Raw genomic sequence first — 21,305 nt, forward strand, 5'->3', positions numbered from 1 at the left:
ATTTTAGTCTGAGAGCTACTCACGAAACTAAATACTAGCGAAATATAAGTGTCCTAAGGTATTCATTAAAGAATATTTAACAGCATAGCCAGGAGCCCTTGCCATATTCATTAAAGAATATTTAACAGCATAGCCAGGAGCCCTTGCCATATTCATTAAAGAATATTTAACAGCATAGCCAGGAGCCCTTGCCATATTCATTAAAGAATATTTAACAGCATAGCCAGGAGCCATTGTCATATAATATTTAAATATTATATGAAGCTATATTTTCACACAATGAAAAACTGGGACTTCTTGAGTATAAAATTTTAACTACAGAGTGTATTTACACTCCCCTCCAGATTGGGACTCTTCCCCTGAACATATTATCTAGTCAACTTGACATAGACAACTTGTCCATGTCAAGTTGATATACAAGTACTAATATATATATATATATATATATATATATATATATATATATATATATATATATATATATATATATGAAGTTTTATATATATATATATATATATATATATATATATATACAAGTACTAAATAGCGCTGACGCTAGATATACTTTTATTGTAATGAAAGTAATGAGTAAGTAATTAAGTAATGAAAGACAAATAATATTCATTAGAAACTAAAACTGATAATTCTTAGAGTGAAAATAGCTATCAGACGAAGGCATAAGAGAGGAGAAGAGGCAGGTAAAGAGAGGACAGCATGGTATAGAGGAGAAGGGAAGAGGCAGGTAAAGAGGACAGCATGATATAGAGGAGAGGGGAAGAGGCATGGTACAAAGAGGACAGCATGGTATAGAGGAGAGGGGAAGAGGCAGGTAAAGAGAGGACAGCGTGGTATAGAGGAGAGGGGAAGGGGCAGGTAAAGAGAGGACAGCATGGTATAGAGGAGAAGGGAAGAGGCATGGTACAAAGAGGACAGCATGGTATGGAGGAGAAGGGAAGAGGCATGGTACAAAGAGGACAGCATGGTATGGAGGAGAGGGGAAAAGGCAGGTAAAGAGAGGACGGCATGGTATAGAGGAGAAGGGAAGAGGCAGGTAAAGAGAGGACAGCGTGGTATAGAGGAGAGGGGAAGAGGCAGGTAAAGAGAGGACAGCATGGTATGGAGGAGAGGGGAAGAGGCAGGTAAAGAGGACAGCATGGTATAGAGGAGAAGGGAAGAGGCATGGTACAAAGAGGACAGCATGGTATGGAGGAGAAGGGAAGAGGCATGGTACAAAGAGGACAGCATGGTATGGAGGAGAAGGGAAGAGGCATGGTACAAAGAGGACAGCATGGTATAGAGGAGAAGGGAAGAGGCAGGTAAAGAGGACAGCATGGTATAGAGGAGAAGGGAAGAGGCATGGTACAAAGAGGACAGCATGGTATAGAGGAGAAGGGAAGAGGCAGGTAAAGAGGACAGCATGGTATAGAGGAGAAGGGAAGAGGCAGGTAAAGAGGACAGCATGGTATAGAGGAGAAGGGAAGAGGCAGGTAAAGAGAGGACAGCATGGTATAGAGGAGAGGGGAAGAGGCATGGTACAAAGAGGACAGCATGGTATGGAGGAGAGGGAAGGAAAAAGGCAGGTAAAGAGGACAGCATGGTATAGAGGAGAAGGGAAGAGGCAGGTAAAAAGAGGACATCAGGGCATGGAGGAGAAGGAAGGGAAGAGGCAGGTAAAAAGAGGACATCAGGGCATGGAGGAGAAGGAAGGGAAGAGGCAGGTGAAAAGAACACACCATGGTACAGTATATAAGCCAAGGGAAGAGGCAAGGCAGGTAAGAGGACACGAGGAAAAATGTGAAACACAAAGTATTTCCGGTCATTTATGGCGGCATTTTTTCCATCATATGTGATAAATATATCTCTATAAAATTAAAATTTAAACCCCATCGCTCGTTCTATCTTGTTGAATTAGTTTCAAAAAAGTTTTAATAAGGTTGGTTAAAAGTTATAGTGACAACGAGGTACTAAAAATTAGGACTGGGACAAAATTAAAATTAAGTTTAGTTTAAAACTATTATTTTTACTTTTACTTTTATTACTATTATTTTTATTAGTAATTTAGTAATTTAAAACTTAGCTCTAAGTGCGTGTGTTTAATAAGATAAATTAATTTAAGGTAAATGCGTTATTCGTTACGTTGTGTCACAAAAGTTTAGTAAACTGAATGCAGTAATCCTACAGTACAGTGAACGATCCACTGTCCTGTGAAAATTCGGCCTCTCACAATACAGTAGACCTGATGGGGTCCTCTGTACTGTGAGGAGACCAAAAATTGACTGATTTAATCTCTTAAAAAACTTAGTTGTGGAGCAATTATCAAATTTAGAGATCTAGTTTTCACTACTAACGTAAGGGTGACTACTATGAGGAAATATGACAAAGGAGAATATTTTAACAAGAACCAGCTCGGGACATGATTGCTAATGACCCATGGGTGATTTTTATGGATTATTTCCTTGATCCAATGAAACGCTGTGTGTCGAGAACCAGCTAGATCAGCAGTTACCTATAGGTAAATATTTGCCTACTGTTGTTCTAGTAGAAAAGTCCTGTCATCAATCTACGAAAGCATACGGTGCTTATCATGGAAGGAAAGCTCTTCATAATCTGGCTACTCGCTGCACACGGTAAGGGAGACAACTACCATTTTGGCAACTGCTCAATTGATAATATTTTAGTGTTACGTTTCAGCTATTACGAATTAACTACAAATATATTGAATGACAACAGATTAGTAGTAACAGTATTTATTGCACCGCGCAATCTATGCTGTTATTGCAAATATCTGGTCCTAGAAAATATGTGAAATCAGATACGATTTTATTTGCCTGTTTCAAAAAGAATGTATGGTAATTGAAGCAACCCATGCAAATTCATGCAATAGATAGTCTCCATTTTACTTGTGGTTATGAGTTGAATATTGTTGAAGGTACATAAGAATCTAAACAACATACTATAGACCTCAGTCATATGATTCAATTGAGGTACATAAACAGCCTTTGTGTCTAGTGAATCTAGAGAGGTACTCATAGACTCAAGGCTTTGTGTCTAGTGAGTCCAGAGAGGTACTCATAGACGCAAGGCTTTGTGTCTAGTGAATCCAGAGAGGTACTCATAGACTCAAAGCTTTGTGCCCAGTGAGTTGAGAGAGGCACGCATAGACTCAAGGCTTTGTATCTTGTGAGCCCAGAGAGGCACGCATAAACTCAAGGCTTTATGTCTAGTGAGTCGAGAGAGGCACTCACAGACTCAAGGCTTTATGTCAAGTGAGTCCAGACTCCAGATACGTGCTCATAGAGCTATCAAACCATGAATGGTGATGGAATCAAATAAATTGGGAGCTACAAGATTCTGTGAGGGATGAATGTCTTAAATATTGTTTTTTAAAGCTGACAGATCTGAGGCTATAAAAGATTAATGACTGCCTGTAGCAAGATTAAATTGACACAAATGTACGTCAAGTATACATACAGTACTTTAAATGACCTACATGTTCCAAAGCTAAATATTTAAAACTAATTCCATTCTAATGTATAATCTTATTATCCACATTTATAGTTATGGCTGAGAGATTAGCTGGACCTGATTGGGCAGATAACTCGCGAACAACGGGTGAACATGACACAACAACGCGTAGAATAGCGGGCCCAGACACCGCAAATGGCGGTACACAAAGACCGAACACCGGAACATCCTTGACACGCCCGGATGAGACAGTCAGCGGTAATGCAACCATGACAACCGATAGGAGTGCAACCAAACGAGCAACTAGAAGCAGGAATTCTCTCCCCATAGCGACTACTACCATGCAAGAAACGGATGAGTGTGAAAGGAATAAGGCAGGCATGGCACAGCTAGACGGTGGAATCAGAAATCTACTAGCCGTGGTGACTGGCTGCAGGATCATGTTAATTGTATTAGATAGATAAGTAATAACACATTTTTCTAATAAGATATTATAAACTCCCTCTGAGTTTACTACTGCGAGATTATAAGGTTACAATGATAATTACCCTCACTATGTAATAAACTGTAAAACAGCATACAAAAAACAAGCGTAAATCATTAGAAAGATTAACGGAAACCTGCAGTTCACAGCTCGAGATGTTTCTGTCAGAGTGTGGCAGATTGTACCAAGACAGAACCGTGTGTGCAAATAGCTAATATGCACTGCTGAAAGGCAACTCCGGCGGATAGCGCCTAATAATTGTGTAAAATGACATAAAAGTGAGGCAAATCCAAAAGAGGATACTAACGTCAATTCTTTGATCGGTATTGAAGTTGAGGCTGCTATTTTAAACATAACAACTAATCTAACAGGCATGCTTGAAGACTGTTTCATATAACAACCACATAACATCTGCTAAACATCTTAAAGGACTACTTCAACAATGCAGAAGGACACATAATAATGCTAACTGCATTTAATATGTCTAACACCAAAGGTGAAAACACACTAGGTCACTAGGCGATATTTAGCAGATATCTGCTGCATGGCGCCAATCTGCGCTAGAACTCGCTCAGCGAGCTCCTACAGAGCGATAATGCTAGACATTCTCATCACAACTTTATCGCTAGCGAGATGCATTTCGATTGGTTAGTGTTTTTCCAGAATGCAATTTTATGGCGGGTAATTATTTCTTATGTTACGTCAATGTTCACCAATGTATAGCAGCAAAATTTTGCTATTTTGTTACAATTAAAACATCACCAGAACGAACACTGAATTGTTCATAAATTTAATAATAGCACTCTCAGTCCTGTACACCGTAACAAACAAAAATTACAAAAAATCCGAGTTGAAAACCAACATTTGGAGTCAATCGTTGCGCGGGTTGACCATTTTGAAAATGGTAAATATTTAATATATTAAATATAAAAAACTACTACAAAATAAAATATACATAAAAATCGTAAAATGTTAAAGGTTGACTTGCAACAACTTTCACATTACAGTTATTTGGTATCAGAATATTCGCCATAACTTACTCTACTGTATTGTAGATGCCAAATATGTGGAGATGTGATTACAAGCTCCTAAAAGCTCAAAAACGAACAGTTAATCGCCGCCATCACGGAACCCCTTAGATTGGAATTGGTTTATTTCTCTGATGTACTAAATCCATTTGGTTATTGTTTTGACACCGTGAACTGTTCCCATGTGAATTGATAGGCCAATAAAAAGTTCAATATAAAACTTCTCATAGCACTAGTTTATGACAAACAATTCGGGTTTTAATGAAAAGCCTGTATCAAATATAGATGCTCGCTACTTTACAGTTTTGTTTCGACTTGGTCTAATCTTCTAGTCGTAATCTTATCATGTGACTCATACTTCCTGCCAAACAGCGCCAATAATTTCTGCATTATTTTTCGACTATCACAGGTGACCAACAGGCTCGTCATGTTTATCAGAGAATGATATGTACTCATTCAAGCTAAGGTTAAAAAATTAAACAAATTCTCACGGTAGGTTTTGAGATATCAGTGCTCAAAGTGACAGCGTTACAATGATCATGAAATAGAAGCATAAGGGCAATAAACATGGCTTTATTGAATGCGTGAAGTTTATTTGTGAAAATATTTCGACGAATGAGGTTGCATGAAAGTGTAAACAGAAGCCATTTCGTTCAACTATGTCCCATTGGAGACGTTTTGGAAAGAGGTTCCAATCTACGGCAGTTTCGAGATGGCGGCGATTAACTGCTCGTTTTTTAGCTTTTAAGAGCTTGTAAGCACATTTCCACACATTTTGCACCTACAACACAGCAGAGTAAGACATTGTGAATCTTTTGATACCAAATAACTATAATGTGAATTTTGTTAGAAGTAAACCTTTAAAGTTAAAAATACAAAAATCGATTTTTCTTATGTCGTCTTGTAGTGTACAATCCGTGAAAGTGAGATAGGTTTAATACCAAAAGCAGAAGTTATTTACGCTGCTGCCTAGATGGCGCCATATTGACTTACCTAAATTTATTAAAACCTTTGAAGAAACTAATGTTTCTTCGAAGTTTTTAATAAATTTAGGTTCTATGAGTATGAAATACACAGATTCACTTTATATATACATACAACATTTCAACTTTGTTTTTCCTAGTCATTAAAGACTAGTTACAAAGACCATCTAACCAATGACCGTTATATTAACAGAAATTACCCTAAATGATAAACTCTTGCTTTACATAGCAAGACCTACTTGTTAGGTCTACAAACTTGTTGAACAAGAGATGTTATTAAAAACTACATCAGTGTTTGCGGTCTGGTCTCTGCAATACAATTAAGAGCACTGAGGAACTTGGACATTTGTTTAACGAGATTCAGTCTATTTTTGTGGTTGACCTTTTCAATGCATTGGTTAACCATTACAAATACAGACATGAAGGGCTATACAAAGTTCTATTGTCTAGTTGAAAACCACAATATTGTGACATGATGTAGCCTTAGAGCAAGCTACTGGAAGACTACAGCTTTAGATAGCCTGGAAGTTGGGTGAATAATCATGAAACGCTGCTGCATAAGATGGCTTTCGTAGAATGCTTCGCATGAACAGCATCAACATGGCTGAATAAGATCTCTACAGAAACCTACCTCTTATCTTTCCCATAAATAAAAAAGGCGTAACCTTTGTTTTATTTGGACTAATGGCTACTAATGACATTTACTTTTGTTCACGGCACACTTCTGACCTTGGCCAATATATTTAGCTTCAGGTCATTTACATTAACCGGGTGGCCATCTGAACAATCTGGATGAGCCAGACAGAAGCAACCATCCAATAGCCTTGGATGTAAAGATCTTTTAAAAATGATATTGAAAAACTGGTTGGAGCTTGCGAGGTGCTGCATTGCTGCTCTGCACCATCTGTTATGGCCTTACTATTATCCTGGTAAGACAGTTTACAGACACATGCATCGTCCCAATTACATTAACATCACAGTTTTTTGCTAGTTTCTTAGATAGATTTTGGAAATCACTTCAAGGATAAGCCTCAATCGAATAATCAGATTTTGAGGTAATAGGCAACGATAAATGAGCAAACGGATCAATCATGAGCAAGCACATGGTCCAATCCTAAGCATGCTCATTGTGGAAAAGATGTTTACTTCTTTCACATTTTAAAAATCAAAATGAAAGGCTTGAACTCAGAAAAGTTTTCCATGTGGATAACTATGACTATAGTGAAATGTTTTATACATGATTGAAAGGAAAGCAATGAATCTGTTGGCTGACCCAAGATCAGCCATAGTTCACTACTTATGACTAGATGCAAGCAGAGAGAGCTTTTGAAACTGAATAGACATTGTGGTCTGCCTATTTGTTAGAGGTACTGGACTGTATGCCTGTATAGGGCTTGTACTCATTTGAACTTTTACACAGATGTATTTTACACGACTCCCATTATAACCATAAAATGTTAGACTGTACCCTAGATAAACTAAAAGAATTTCAATTAAAATATATCATTATCATAATCAATTAATGCTTGCTTCATGTGAGCCACAGCATTGCAGCATTGATGACTCGATACATTCCAGTTGGTTGATCCAGGAGACAAAAATAGTATATGCTTGAAAGACCAATGAAGGTATCCACGAGTGACCTATATTTATTGGAGCCTGGAGTACTCTATTTATTTGCATTCCAGAACAATGACTAGAAGTCAATAACACGCGTGTGTCGCAACTGTGTATAATATAACTACACTAATAATAATGCTCATGGATGAATCAGTGTTGATGATTGTATGGATAATCAGGAGGCCCTCTCAGGCCTCCTGCACTCAATAACAAACAATATGACTACTCTTTCTACGCGCTGATTCTATGACCTATAGCAAGGGGAACGCTGACGACTCGCATGAGTGCTTTCTTCGGTTAGACACTGTAAGAAAGCTGCCACAAACAACATTTGGCAGTAGCAGTGAGCATTTAATTTTGCTGAAAGAAAGAAGGGAAACCGAGAAAGTCAGAGAAGACATTGTTGACGCAACGGGAAGAGTTAGCTTTGAAACTGAAAGCTAAGGAAGGCAAGCTGGGACTGACTAGGCAAGTGATCAAGGTTATAAGGGTGCAGCAGTCCATTGACTAAAGCTGTGTTCACACTAGCCGATTTGCAGTTTTTCTGGCCAATCTGTGAAAGATTTTATAGAAGTTATCAGCCAGAATTTGTTCGTTCACACCAGACCGAGTTTGGATCGAGGGTGGTCGATGTTTCTAGTTGTTATTTGCAGGGGCAGATAACTTATAACCTGATATATAATTAGTGAGTCACGCTTGGCATTTTGTTGACTGTTTCCTACCGATGTTTCTTATGGATATTTTTAGCAAATTTACTGATTGTTTTGCACTGCCCAGTTCATCACAAATAATGGATAACTAGGCTATACGCAAGATGATCTTTTGCTAAAATCGTCTTAGCTTTATTACTAATTATGGATAACTACTGGAAGGGCGATCTGTTGCACGCATAACCTGCTTCAACCATTATAGCAACAGCATAATGATTGAAGCAGATGTAGCAATTATTATACTGTTGTTATAATAATTGAACCTGAGCAATAATTTCATTGATAGCACACTTTAAGAGTGCTATCAACAGAATCATTACTCGTGAGAGAAGCTATGACAAAAAATGCACAAATGTGCAAACAAATAGCCTATGATGTTCACTATAAATGACAATGTGTGTCTCAATGTGAAAATGATTTCATTGGCTACTCAAATGGAAAATTAGCCTAGAGTCAGCCATCGATCAGGCACTGTCCAATAAAACTTCTCTCTGAACAAAATCGGTCTCTGGTTGTTCGCTCTGTTCACATGACGCAATTCTAAGGCAGTAAGAAAATCGACCTGAAATCGGCTGGTGTGAACGCAGCTTCAGCCGTTCAGTAATGAACACATAAGACATTGAAATGGGAAGCACGGCGCGCTCAATGAGGCGTGTGGCAGTAGTGGCAGAGCTATTAGTTGAGTCACTACTGAGATCTCCATTGCTAGATGAGGCGCAGCTGTTGGTAGATCAGTAGACAAGAGAGGATTTCCAACGTCCACTGGTTAGTAATTGTGTTAGTAATTTAGCTGCTAGTATATGGCACATGAACTGCTAGTATATTGGACATGAACTGCTAGTATATTGGACATGAACTGCTAGTATATTGGACATGAACTGCTAGTATATTGGACATGATCTGCTAGTATATTGGACATGAGCTGGTAGTATATTAGACATGATCTGCTAGTATATTGGACATGAACTGCTAGTATATTGGACATGAGCTGCTAGTATATTGGACATGAACTGCTAGTATATTGGACATGAGCTGCTAGTATATTGGACATGATCTGCTAGTATATTGGACATGAACTGCTAGTATATTGGACATGATCTGCTAGTATATTGGACATGAACTGCTAGTATATTGGACATGAGCTGCTAGTATATTGGACATGAACTGCTATTATATTGGACATGAGCTGCTAGTATATTGGACATGAGCTGCTAGTATATTGGACATGAGCTGCTAGTATATTGGACATGAGCTGCTAGTATATTGGACATGAACTGCTAGTATATTGGACATGAACTGCTAGTATATTGGACATGAGCTGCTAGTATATTGGACATGAGCTGCTAGTATATTGGACATGAGCTGCTAGTATATTGGACATGAACTGCTAGTATATTGGACATGAATTGCTAGTAGGAACATAAACTGCTAGTATATTGGACATGAACTGCTAGTATATTAGACATGATCTGCTAGTATATTGGACATGAACTGCTAGTATATTGGATATGATCTGCTAGTGTATTGGACATGAGCTGCTAGTATATTAGACATGATCTGCTAGTATATTGGACATGAGCTATTAGTATATTGAACATGAACTGCTAGTATATTGGACATGAACTGCTAGTATATTGGACATGAGCTGCTAGTATATTAGACATGAGCTGCTAGTATATTGGACATGAACTGCTAGTATATTGGACATGAGCTGCTAGCATATTGGACATGAACTGCTAGGGCTCATCTATCACTATGTTTCCATGGTGCGCAGTACTGCGAAGCAGCCCCCTCCGAAGTCGAGGGGATTGTACGTTTCCATGCTGCGCAGAGGTTTTCAGCAAATCAGCCAGAGAAGAGAAATTGTATAAATCGAATCGCCTGATGGAGAAATAGAATCGATCACGGATACCGAACGTCCGAAACAGTTTTTTTATGCTTCTGTCGTCATTATACTTTTATTTATAATACACATTCACAAGGTTTTACAAACCTCAACACAATTTTTACAAAGTAATATATTATTTAAATGTTTATTTAGGACTTGCCACCTATTTTTCGAAAAGTGTTGGCATCGATAACAAAGTCCAGGAAAGTAATCACCTCATCATCCTCGTGAATGCAGACCATAATTAAATTTAGGTGAAAGAAGATCGGAAGAATAGAAAAAAAACAAGATTAGCGGGATAACCTTTGTACTAGTTAATAGCCCTCGAAGAATCTGTCTCCACAGCAAGCGAGCTATGCGCAGCTACTGTGCAATCGCTGTTTCCTTGCTGCGAATTTGCACTGGCTTCGCACTGATCAGTGCGCAGTGATTTCAGTGCGAAGTCGCCGTTTCCATGATGAGATAGCGCAACTCCGAAGCACTGAGCATCATGGAAACATAGTGTATGTATTGTGGTGCATTCACGTCGGCATTGATGTTTAGCTGTATGATTATATAGTAATATTAATATTGTGACTCAAGTTGTTTATAGGTTATACAATGCTAGCCCTGCTTACCAACTTAATTTGTTCTGGAAGTCATTTCGCAATGTAAAACGTCGTAGGAAGTCCTTTCGTAGGTAAAGACATTCTTTAAATTAATAACACGCTGATCTGTTAATGTGAAAATTTGGATATCAATTTTATTATGCATTACGGAACTGAATAAGACTAATTGTAGCTAACAAAAACCAAAAGCACGAAGTAAAGAATAAAATGGTTCTTTTTCATCAAAAGTTTTGACCTGGCATTTGTGCAAAAACCTCCAGTGAAATGCTTGTTTTGTCAGCTTTTAATGACTCTTGTGAGAACGTGTAAACATCCTCACAGTGAACAATAGTTACTAGTGAGACCTTCCCAATCAATTTTTTACTACAAATTTCAAAATTGTATAAAAATTCCTTATTAGTTTTATATGATTTATCAAAATACTATTGGCCTCTTCCCAGTCATCTATAATGAGCTCTTAGACCGGTGTGTTGCCTCACATTCTACAGTTCTTACACTGATGGTTTCTCTATCCCCCCTATTCCCTCAAACCCCATGCCTTTTTCTCATGACACAATTTCCTCAAATTTTGATTCGTCACACTTTCGGGTATTCAGCCAATCAAAATGGGTGATGGCGTCGGGTCAGTCTTTTTCCGAAGCACTTGAAAAGCAAGTTTGTTTTTTTTATCGAATTTCAGCGAGACCTACCTAGACAATTTTCGTAGCTGAGCGAAAAGAAGGTTTAATGTTCTTCCCGAAGTGATATTTGGTAACGAGAAATGTCATGCGCAGAGCCCTTTGAAAGTAGAGCTAACACTGCATTACATTTTGTAATTAGTGCCACGAAGAGACGAAAATGTAAGCTCAGTAATTTCAAAATTGGACAAATAATTTAAGATGACAGTAGTTCGGGGCTAACATGAGGTCTAAGAGACACCCGCATACCTGTACCCAGATGAGATGCCATATACAAATAAACGATTCAATGTCTATGATACAATTTCCAGAACAACAACAGAAGAGAACATAGAACAGATCAGAAAGAGCACCAGGATATGACGATACTCTATCTCCTCTCTATCATCACCCTCTATGTCTACAGAGTTGATAGCAATCGTAAGTCCATATATGAGATGGTGCCAGGGAAGAGGTTGAAACAGGTTTTTATTTGTTCAGCTTTCAGAGAAGGTAAATGAAAGAAAAGAAAGATAATGCATTGGCACAGCAAGCGAGTTGATGACAGTGAGATGTGCTGACAGTGAGATGTGCTGACAGAGAGATATGCTGATAAGCTATTCACAGATGATGGTATTCATCAAAATTTAGACTAATGCTCTGATTTACGTTGAGTGGATATCCCATCAAAGCGTTGAGTGGATATCCCATCAAAGCGTTGAGTGGATATCCCATCAAAGCGTTGGCAAGAGATCCTAAACCACAAGTGGTTACTATACTAGTTGATTTATTGCGTCCCAATTAGACTCGTTGTAACGCTTGAACAATTATATTTGTGTTGTTCACGTGTTCCTAGCATGAGCTGCACTCTAACTGCACTCTAACTGCTCCTACAGCTACATGACTGTATTTTCTTTAAACATGATCAATAAACTGAGGCTCAGCCGATATTGCCCTAGTTCTATAGACCATTCCAGTTTGGAACTCACTGCTGAGCCTCATGTAAGCAAATTTTTTTTTGGAGCTTCAAAGAACAGAGTCTCCAGGAGTCAGTCAGCGAGAGCCTCACAAGTGGGTCTCATGCGAGAACAGAAAGGTGGTGCTCGCTGAGGCCCTATAATTCATAAGGCTCTTCTCGCTATCAATGTATAACCAAGAACGCCTTCCTTTCAATAGCCTCATTATCATACGTTACATTCGCAATATGTTTCAAGTTATTGTCAGTGCCATATCTTAAATATGCTTGACTATAACGATTGCAATATGTTTGCTCATATCAAGCTGACATAAAATGTGAGCAAACTTACTGGAATAGAATAAAATTTGAGCAAACTTACTGGAATAGAATAAAATTTGAGCAAACTTACTGGAACAGAATAAAATTTGAGCGGAATGAACTTACTCAAATTCTAAAAAAAATGTATTTCTTTTGTAAGATAGGCAGCACTTGACTTGCTGAACTTGACACAAAACATTACAAGCAGCTACTAAGAGGGTTCATGGTTGTGCATGGTTGTGTAACACCCTGTGATAATAGCAACACCACCTGACTGTTATTAGCCTACTGAAATTAGTCTAACCTACAGTGTTTATGGTATGAATGGTTTATTTCTGATTGTACGGACAACCAACGCCGGACATTTACTTGGCAGCTAAATGTACAAAGGTGGTAGTTTGGAGGCTATTAAAGGAGGAGATTTATATCTATTTGTTCTAGCATTCCTGCCTGAAAAGACATACTTGAGTGAGCAAACAGGAGTATGTGCAGGAACTAGTTATGAACTTGGCTGTGGAACCGGTAATGGCAGCTATGTTATGAAGTTGGACAGACTCTTTCTTTTTCTCGAAAGTGAACAGGAGGCCTTCCGGTGTAGTGCCAATGGAATATGCCATTTACAGATGGGAGGAGGTGGGTTGCTTGCTATACTAGCAATTGTTGAGGAGCGATTACTCTGAGTGCTACTAATAAAGTAAAACCTCTACTAAGACCAACCAATGATAGCAAGCATCTGTGGAGACATAAGCGTTTTAAGTTTCTCGCTGTGTTTCAATTTTGGAAGTAGAAGTAAAATAGCTGGTAAAAACTATAAATAAAACATAGAATACTACAAATATATAAATTTGATTACATAAACTATACTTAGTGTAAGTTAAGATAAGTTACACCACATATTTGAATATTTCTACTGCTCTATTCCCAAACCAATGCGTTGTCAAACCTACATCGTACATAATTTTATACTATGTCTGTGTTTTCAAGCCACGGTAATTTCTTGCAGTGCTGATTGTCATTTTTTGGGGTTCTGGAACGAGTTGAACAACATACAATTTGTTGTCATGTAAATATTTGTTCTAGTATATGACGGTTTTGACACACGAAGCAAATATGAGAGCAGATTAACATGAGGATGCTAATGTACCCTCTTAAAGCATGCTATATTGAGTTTGGCACTGTCAGAGACCAGACCCTATGTGATCACAATTATAGTTCAAGTAAACAGCGTTGGACAGAGCCTGGCAACCTAATTACAGTAAACAATCCGTTCTAAGATCGTTTACGTTATAGGGCTTTTACGTTATACGAACAGTAAAATACATGTAAATTGTCTAATTCGTTTCAAGTTCTTCCGAATCACACCCCTTTAGCCATACAGAAAGGAAAAAACTAGACTTCAAGTTTTTAATTAAATGGTTATGCAGTGACTGCTGTATTATTGTTTTGTATTAACAACCTTTCTCTTTTTTCTTATCACTTTCACTTACTTTGGGGTCCATGATTCCAATAATTATACGTGAAGGGAGTCATAAGTGTTTGTCATAAGCTAGTACTACGATAAGTTTTATACTGAGCTTTGTATTGGCCTTTCAATTCACGTGAGAACATACGTAACAAGACGATAACCAAATTTCGTGGTTACGTCATCGAAATAAATAGATTCCAATCTACGGCGGCTTTTCGTTTTTGAGCTTTGAAGAGCTTGTAATCACATTTCCACATATTTGGCACTTACAACACAACAGAGTAAGACAGGGTGAATCTTTTGATACCAAATAACTGTAATGTGAATTTTGTTGCAAGTTAACCTTTAAGGTTAAGGGCTAATAATGGGACGCTCGTTATTGAGAACTTGCACCTATTTACCGCTCTATGTTATATAAAATTTTTTACGTTATAGTAATAGGCCTAGGAAAACAGAAACCTTTGATAAAATCTTTACTTGAAGTCAAATTTATAGTAAAGGAGGTTCATGTTATAGAGGAATCTACTGTCTATAAAAATTGGCCTCTGTTGCTTGCAAAGTAACTACACAAACAGTAGTTGGCCTACATACCTGCACAATCTTATATCTACACCTGTGTGCTGGGACAACTGGTTTAGTGCATAAATTATTCTGGAATTTTCTGAATTAGGTTAAATACCTCATAAAAATTTCTGGATAATTTCATGGATCCTGGTGCGTTGATAATAGATGCTATCCTATAAATGACAGACTAAAGCAGAAACGTGTAAGGTTACTATAGGCCTGAATCAGATTATGGAGTTATCACTTCCTCAAGTATCGTGAATTCATACATTTCCTCATGGTATTTTAGTGAGGCATATGAATGACACAAAAACTTGATAAATACTTAATATAGCTTCTCTATGATAAGTCAAGCTCTCAGCCTTATAATAGTCTAGTATAATAGATGTAGCTCTGTCTGATTATTATATGTTGCACTCATAAATACATCCAGCAATTATTCCAGTCATCTAGCCATTAGCTTGGTAAGAGATAAAAAGAACAGACACTTCTGTGTTTACTCTAGATGGTGGATATGAAATAACTGAAGAACCACTTCTTCGTCTCTTCAAATCCATCCAACACAACTGCCAGGGTAGGCCTGTGTGTAGCGGCACCCTACCACAATACAGTGATGTAAAACTGGATTTTGCTGAAGGAGCATACGATCATCTATGTGGCTGGGATAACCCTGAATATCTGAGCCAGCTGAATATTAAGACGACGTGTCAAGGTACAGAAAGATATAGCTTTAGCCCTTTGCTTCAATTGCCTCTTAGCGTGTAGGAGAAATTCCCTGCGCATACTCCAGAGGAATATGGGTAACAAATTACCTTTTGCTGATGTACTATCACCCATGCGTGTGTCTACAGCGGGACATACACCTGGGTGATGGACCCAACCCGACTCAGTACCATATATCATTGTGTAGCTGTATGTTTCCGAGTAGAGCGAGAATTACGCCATGGGAAACTCTACACTTCACTTACGCTTGCACATTGGCAATCCAACAACCCCTTAAACCATAACTGTGACGAACAACTTTTATCGTATTTTCTAGGTAAATCAGACACGCTGATTCCGATTTTGTACTCAAAATAAAGATTAGTCCACTAACCTTCAGTCATTTAGGCTTTTTTTAAAGCGTTTCAATATCCGTTTCAAAAACAACACAATCGCCATTACAAGCTCCGCCCATAAATATGTGACGAAACATAGCTTTTTCAGAAACGGAAGTTGGGAATGTTTAGTCCGATTTAGAATAATAAAGATGGGTGTCTTAAAACCCATTATTATCTAAATCCAGCCTGTAAAATAGTTTCAGTTTTTTATGAAAGGGATATAAACTATTTAAAATTGCTCGCAGCTTGTTACATGACGTTTAAATGGGCTGGACGCCGAGAAAAATGAGCTCAAAAAGCGCGGTTTTATCACGAGCTAGCGTTGTTATTGCGCTTTATAAATATGCAATGCTAAATAGCTTATCTACCTTTCAGAAAAGACTGATATTATTTTTAAGGCTGAATTTTGATATTAATGGATTTTAAAACACCCCTCTCTATTATTCTAAATCGGTCTAAACATCCCTACGTAACTTCTGTTCCTAAAAAGCTAGGTTACGTCAAGTATTTATGGGCGGAGCTTGTTATGCCGATCGTGTTGTTTTCGAGACCGATATTAAAACGCTATAAAAAGTTCTTCATTACTCTGAAAGTTAGTGGCCTAATCTTTATTTTGATTACAAAATCAGAATCAGCATGTCTGATTTACCTAGTATATATGATAAAAGTTGTTCGTGGCAGTTATGGTTTAAGTACCCATCAACTGCACTCCGCCTTTCTAATGCCCCTCCAAGTTGCCCTGCTAAAAAAATATCATTCGAAAAACTCAGTCTTCCTTTGAAGAATTATTGTAGGCGTATTCTTAAGGTACGGCCACACGTAACGATTTTATCGTTACGTGTGGCCGTACCTTAAAAAGAGTAAGTAACGTACGTAAAAAGAGTCGCTAAAGATAGCGACTCTTTTTACAACACAACTTTTGCTGCTAAAAAAGAAATTGTTCTTCGTGAAAAACGATTTGCATGCTGTCCGAACGATAAAAACCAACCATTGCGCAATCAAGTCAGTTGCATCGTATTTACTATGGCAAATCGCGTTGGTATTTTTCTTGCGTGTCTAGTTATGTGTTTTGGACTATATAACTTGGGAAAACTGCTAGAACCCTGCTCGCTAATAATTTGTTTAGCCAATTAAAAGTGTTTCGTCGACGATTTCGGTGTGCATGTACAGCTCTGACAAGTCTGTGAATTTCAACCGAACTATTCTGTGTTTTTCGTTCATTTTGTGATATTGGTCAAAACCAATGATAAAATCGTTACATATGGCCATATCTTTATGCAATCAGAAAAACATCCGTACTGTTGGAGCAGGTTATAAATAACCTGCTCTAACAGTAGGTTGACAAGATAATAAACTTCTGAACCCGATATTATATGAAGCGGATACCATTTGTACCAGTTTCATTTCCATGAATCAAGTACTGCTATAAAGGCTTGGAAAAAGTTTACGCCGTTCAAAATAATAGCTTAAGATAATATATTGATGTTATAGAGAATGGCACAATAGAAGAACTTCCCCCCTTCGAATACATGCCACCAAAAGAGTTCAGCTATGCGGAGAGTACCACTGAACCTTTATCAACCTCCGATGCAAAAACAGAAAAAGCTTCAGAGACAACTCCAGATGGGCAGACTGTAAAAGGTTTGGGAAGATGCGCTAACAGCAAACAATCAAAGTTTGATGACTTATGTCGCGATAGCCTGAGTTCTAACCCGAACAATCTAATCGGTAATACTATACTGTGATACTTTACCCTAACCTAAATGTCAGGCTAACCCACACTAAAGGCTGGTTCACACTATATCACTGTACATCGGCGTTGATGCCACAATGCTTTTGTGATCATCGATGATAACGATGTTTACACTATCACAAACCCATCCACGTTTGCATCAAAAAATACTCTGTGACGTAGTGTTTTTATTTATATTTTTAAATTTTCACGAAGAAACCTCTTTGTTTTGGCGTGTTAGAATCAAAAACTAGTCACGCAGCGACTATCATAAATGGATATTAATAAATCACTCTGTCCGCGATTGCGAATTACCATCGCCGACATGGTTCACATTTGAAAGGTGGTTGTCGATGCTCAGCGAAATATCAGGAAAGTTTGACAGCTGTAAACTTTCCCGACGTGTCCGCGATGCTTCGTCGATGCCATCAATTCACGGTTCACATAATCGACGATGAACGCCGAAAGGGAAACGTTGAAAAACGGCGGTATAGTGTGAACCGGCCTTTAGGGTGCTGGAATAGCTCAGACTACTGGTGTTGGGTAAGGAAGCTAAAAACAGATTTCCAGCTTAATATCTCCAACATGCAAGAGTTATGATACTTATAACCTAGTCTGGGTTCAAAATCATTGTCAAAACAAGCTAGATACCAGCGGTAATTTTGGCAAGAAATTTATACCTACAAGAAATACTAGGAAAACTATTGTCCGCCGGGCCCCTTTGTCTCTGCACAACGCAGGTTCTAAGTGCAGACGATTACTTACATTCAATCTCGGCCATTCCTCATTCCATCACACAATGATTAATGAATGGCATTTACTGTAAAACCTTTTATTTGAATGCCATGAACTTTTATTTTTCAACTCCTTAGGGTGGCGCTTTATTAGAGATGACATTAAATAAAGGTGGCGTTCAAATACAGGCTTTTTGGTAGACTCATGTCTATTATGGCCTATTAGAAAACTGCACACGGTTTCACTGTTATGATGGAAGGATGAACAGAGCAAACAAAGTATTACACTTCTGTAGTGCTTTAGACTGTAACTAACCTGTGGTATTACCCACCTCCACCTACTTATCCCATACTCATTGCTCGAGTGTGTTGTACATGTTCTCAAATATCATCAAGTCCATTTTAACTGTCTATCCTCTAACAGTATTATATATAAAAGCTATGAACAAATATTTTTTTCACATGTTTTCTACTCACAGTTGATAATAAATTTAAGACCTTAGCATTGAACTTGAAGCAACCTCAAAAACCTTGATACTTGTTTACACTATATAACAGTATCAATCACACGATACTTTGTTAATTGTTTGAGATAAGAGTACTCACACCATCACAAACCCATCCGTGTTTACATCAGCAAATAGTCCGCAGCATTGCGTTCTCATTACACAATGCGGTCGGCTCAAAACAACAAAAAAATAGCCCTGCATCAACTGTCACGAAGGTGATATATAAATCACGCAATCTGTGACAGTATATTGCACAGGCTGTTGTTAATGCTTAGCTAACTATCAATATAGGTTGACAGGTGTTATCTTTTCCAGCGTATCCGTGATACCTCGATGACGCCATCGGTTACACATAATTGGTGCGGTGCACATAATTGGTGAATACCCGCCGATAGGACAACTCCGATACATGGCGGCGATATATTGTGAACCAGCCTTTTTAAAGCGGTCTCGAGAAATCTAAAGTGTATATTCTCTATCATATAAATGTTTAAGCAAATAGGAGAAAGAAGACTTTGATTTTCATGTTGAACCTTCCTTTTAAAGTCAGCACTTTTAGAGTCAGCATTATTATCTTGGAGTTACGAAAGTGAGTGAATGTATGTTTGTATAAAATGGATGTCTGTGGATGCTATCAAGCTAAATCTCTTGCATTTTCATTCGCTAATCATGTGACAGAAGCCGATATGAACTCAAAGCCAAATACAGCTACTGCTGGTTTTCTGAACACCGAATCTGCAATCACAACGCAATTGTGTTTAAACAACTGATAAATTTTTTATAATGATTTCCAGTTGCAACTTAGATAATCCTAGAAGAAGCACTTTTGTTTTTATAAATTACTTGCGAAGGTAAAATATGCTTCTCGATAATCTTGTTGGTATGCTAAATAACTTTCATGTAAGATGTAGAGATGTAAGAACCTTATAGCATCTATCGATATGTTAGGAGGATACAAAATAAATATGAAATAGTGTAAAGCTGTCATATTTTTGCTATTCAACAAAGCAAACATGTGCTTCCTTGAATTGTAACAACTAAATTTTCGGTAGTTGTGTAGCCAAAGGTGCCATCAGCCATTTATAGCCACGCACTTCATAGTTGCAAGTGTTGGATTCCTATTTAGCTACTAATTTATAGAATTTCCTAAACGACGAGCTAGTAACTTGGAAATAACTTCATAGAAAGTCACTGATTGATCGGTACCCATAATCTTGCAGATCGGCGAGTGATCTATATTGTGGTTGGCGTCATACTGGGATTGGGAGTATTGGCTGGCATCATAGCATTGATATATTTGCTGAGAAAAAAAACGACGCAGCCAAGGAGTAGCAGCCCAACTGAGCATCCACTTAACGAGAAAGTTGAACTTCCTATTGACGATTCCAAGCTTGTCAAGGCCTGATGTTTTACTATTATTATTTTATAATTGTTGTTGTTTTTTACTGAACAAATTGTTCCCCACAATGTAGATAATCGATGAACAATACTACTTACCCTTGACATACTGTAATCCTTGCTCCATTACATGTTATTATCGGTGACGACTGACGATATCACTTTGTCACACACTGGTGCTACAGACTTTCTTAATTCTATTAAATCTGTTTATTTAATAAAATTGGTACATAGAATCTCACGCACTCAAATGTTTACTTGGCGCAGAAATATACACTAGTATGACATTAAACATATTTAGCAAATGTGTACTACTTTTACAAACATTAAAAACAAATATCAGCTTTGGTAGCATTCGGTAACAACGTTCATTTTATTTTCACATTCATGCAACTGAGCTGAAAATTTCTTTCTAGGTTGATATGTATTGTAAGTTAGAGCTTGGAACATGTCCGAATTCAGGTCACTATTTCAGGTAACAGAAGAATCGGGGCTTCCTACCAAACCCTGCTGAGCAGAGTTATGCTCACATGTTGTAGCCAAACCCTGCTAAGCAGAGTTATGCTCACATGTTGTAGTTCAAATGAGGACAAAACTCCAACTAAATCTATATTAAAAGGAAACATTAGTTTTGTCTGCTTGGTCATACCTCATCAAGGTGCTTCAAGACATTTCATCCGACTAACTCATTCGGCCAATGAACCATTTTAAACGAGTCGAAAGTTCCATTTGGAGACTCATTTGTTCAAATCGACTAGTATTATCTTATTAGATTATCCTGTTAGATTATCTTGCCGTAGTTTCATGTTCAAACATAGCAGCTCTTTAGCTTCAATAAATAACATCGCGCCAACCATTGATATATGATTGCTTCAAAACGATGAGAAAAATTAATCAGAATTTTAATGCATGAACTAAAAACTGCAGGAAAATGGTTTACTTTTTTGTAAACCGATAGCTAAGCCTAGCTTCATCCAATAGGAAGGCAACAAAAACGTATAAGTACCCAACCACATTGATCCTCTCCCCTAACGATTGTTATAAACCTAACATCGCTTCATCCCCAACAAACCTCATGTTAACCT

General features: G+C 37.8%; 2 protein-coding genes across 3 annotated transcripts in view; one reads left to right on the forward strand and one right to left on the reverse strand.

The window, feature by feature from the left end:
• The window catches only part of LOC137405400 (activating signal cointegrator 1 complex subunit 3-like), a 242,727-nt gene that overhangs the window by 47,995 nt on the left and 173,427 nt on the right, over positions 1-21,305 (reverse strand). The gene's annotated exons all lie outside the window — the stretch shown is intronic.
• LOC137405410 (uncharacterized) lies at positions 11,781-20,461 on the forward strand. 2 transcript variants are annotated; one of them, XM_068091660.1, is made up of 5 exons: positions 11,781-11,883; positions 13,160-13,351; positions 15,253-15,459; positions 17,339-17,575; positions 20,043-20,461. In XM_068091660.1, the coding sequence occupies exons 1-5, from the start codon at positions 11,823-11,825 to the stop codon at positions 20,225-20,227; spliced, it is 882 nt and encodes a 293-aa protein (XP_067947761.1). In that variant the 5' UTR covers positions 11,781-11,822; the 3' UTR covers positions 20,228-20,461. The 2 variants fall into 2 exon arrangements, with proteins under 2 accessions (XP_067947761.1, XP_067947762.1); XM_068091661.1 differs by having other exon boundaries at positions 17,339-17,488.

Source organism: Watersipora subatra, chromosome 9, assembly GCF_963576615.1.
Source record: "Watersipora subatra chromosome 9, tzWatSuba1.1, whole genome shotgun sequence".
In the NCBI taxonomy this organism is placed as follows: Eukaryota; Metazoa; Bryozoa; class Gymnolaemata; order Cheilostomatida; family Watersiporidae; genus Watersipora; species Watersipora subatra.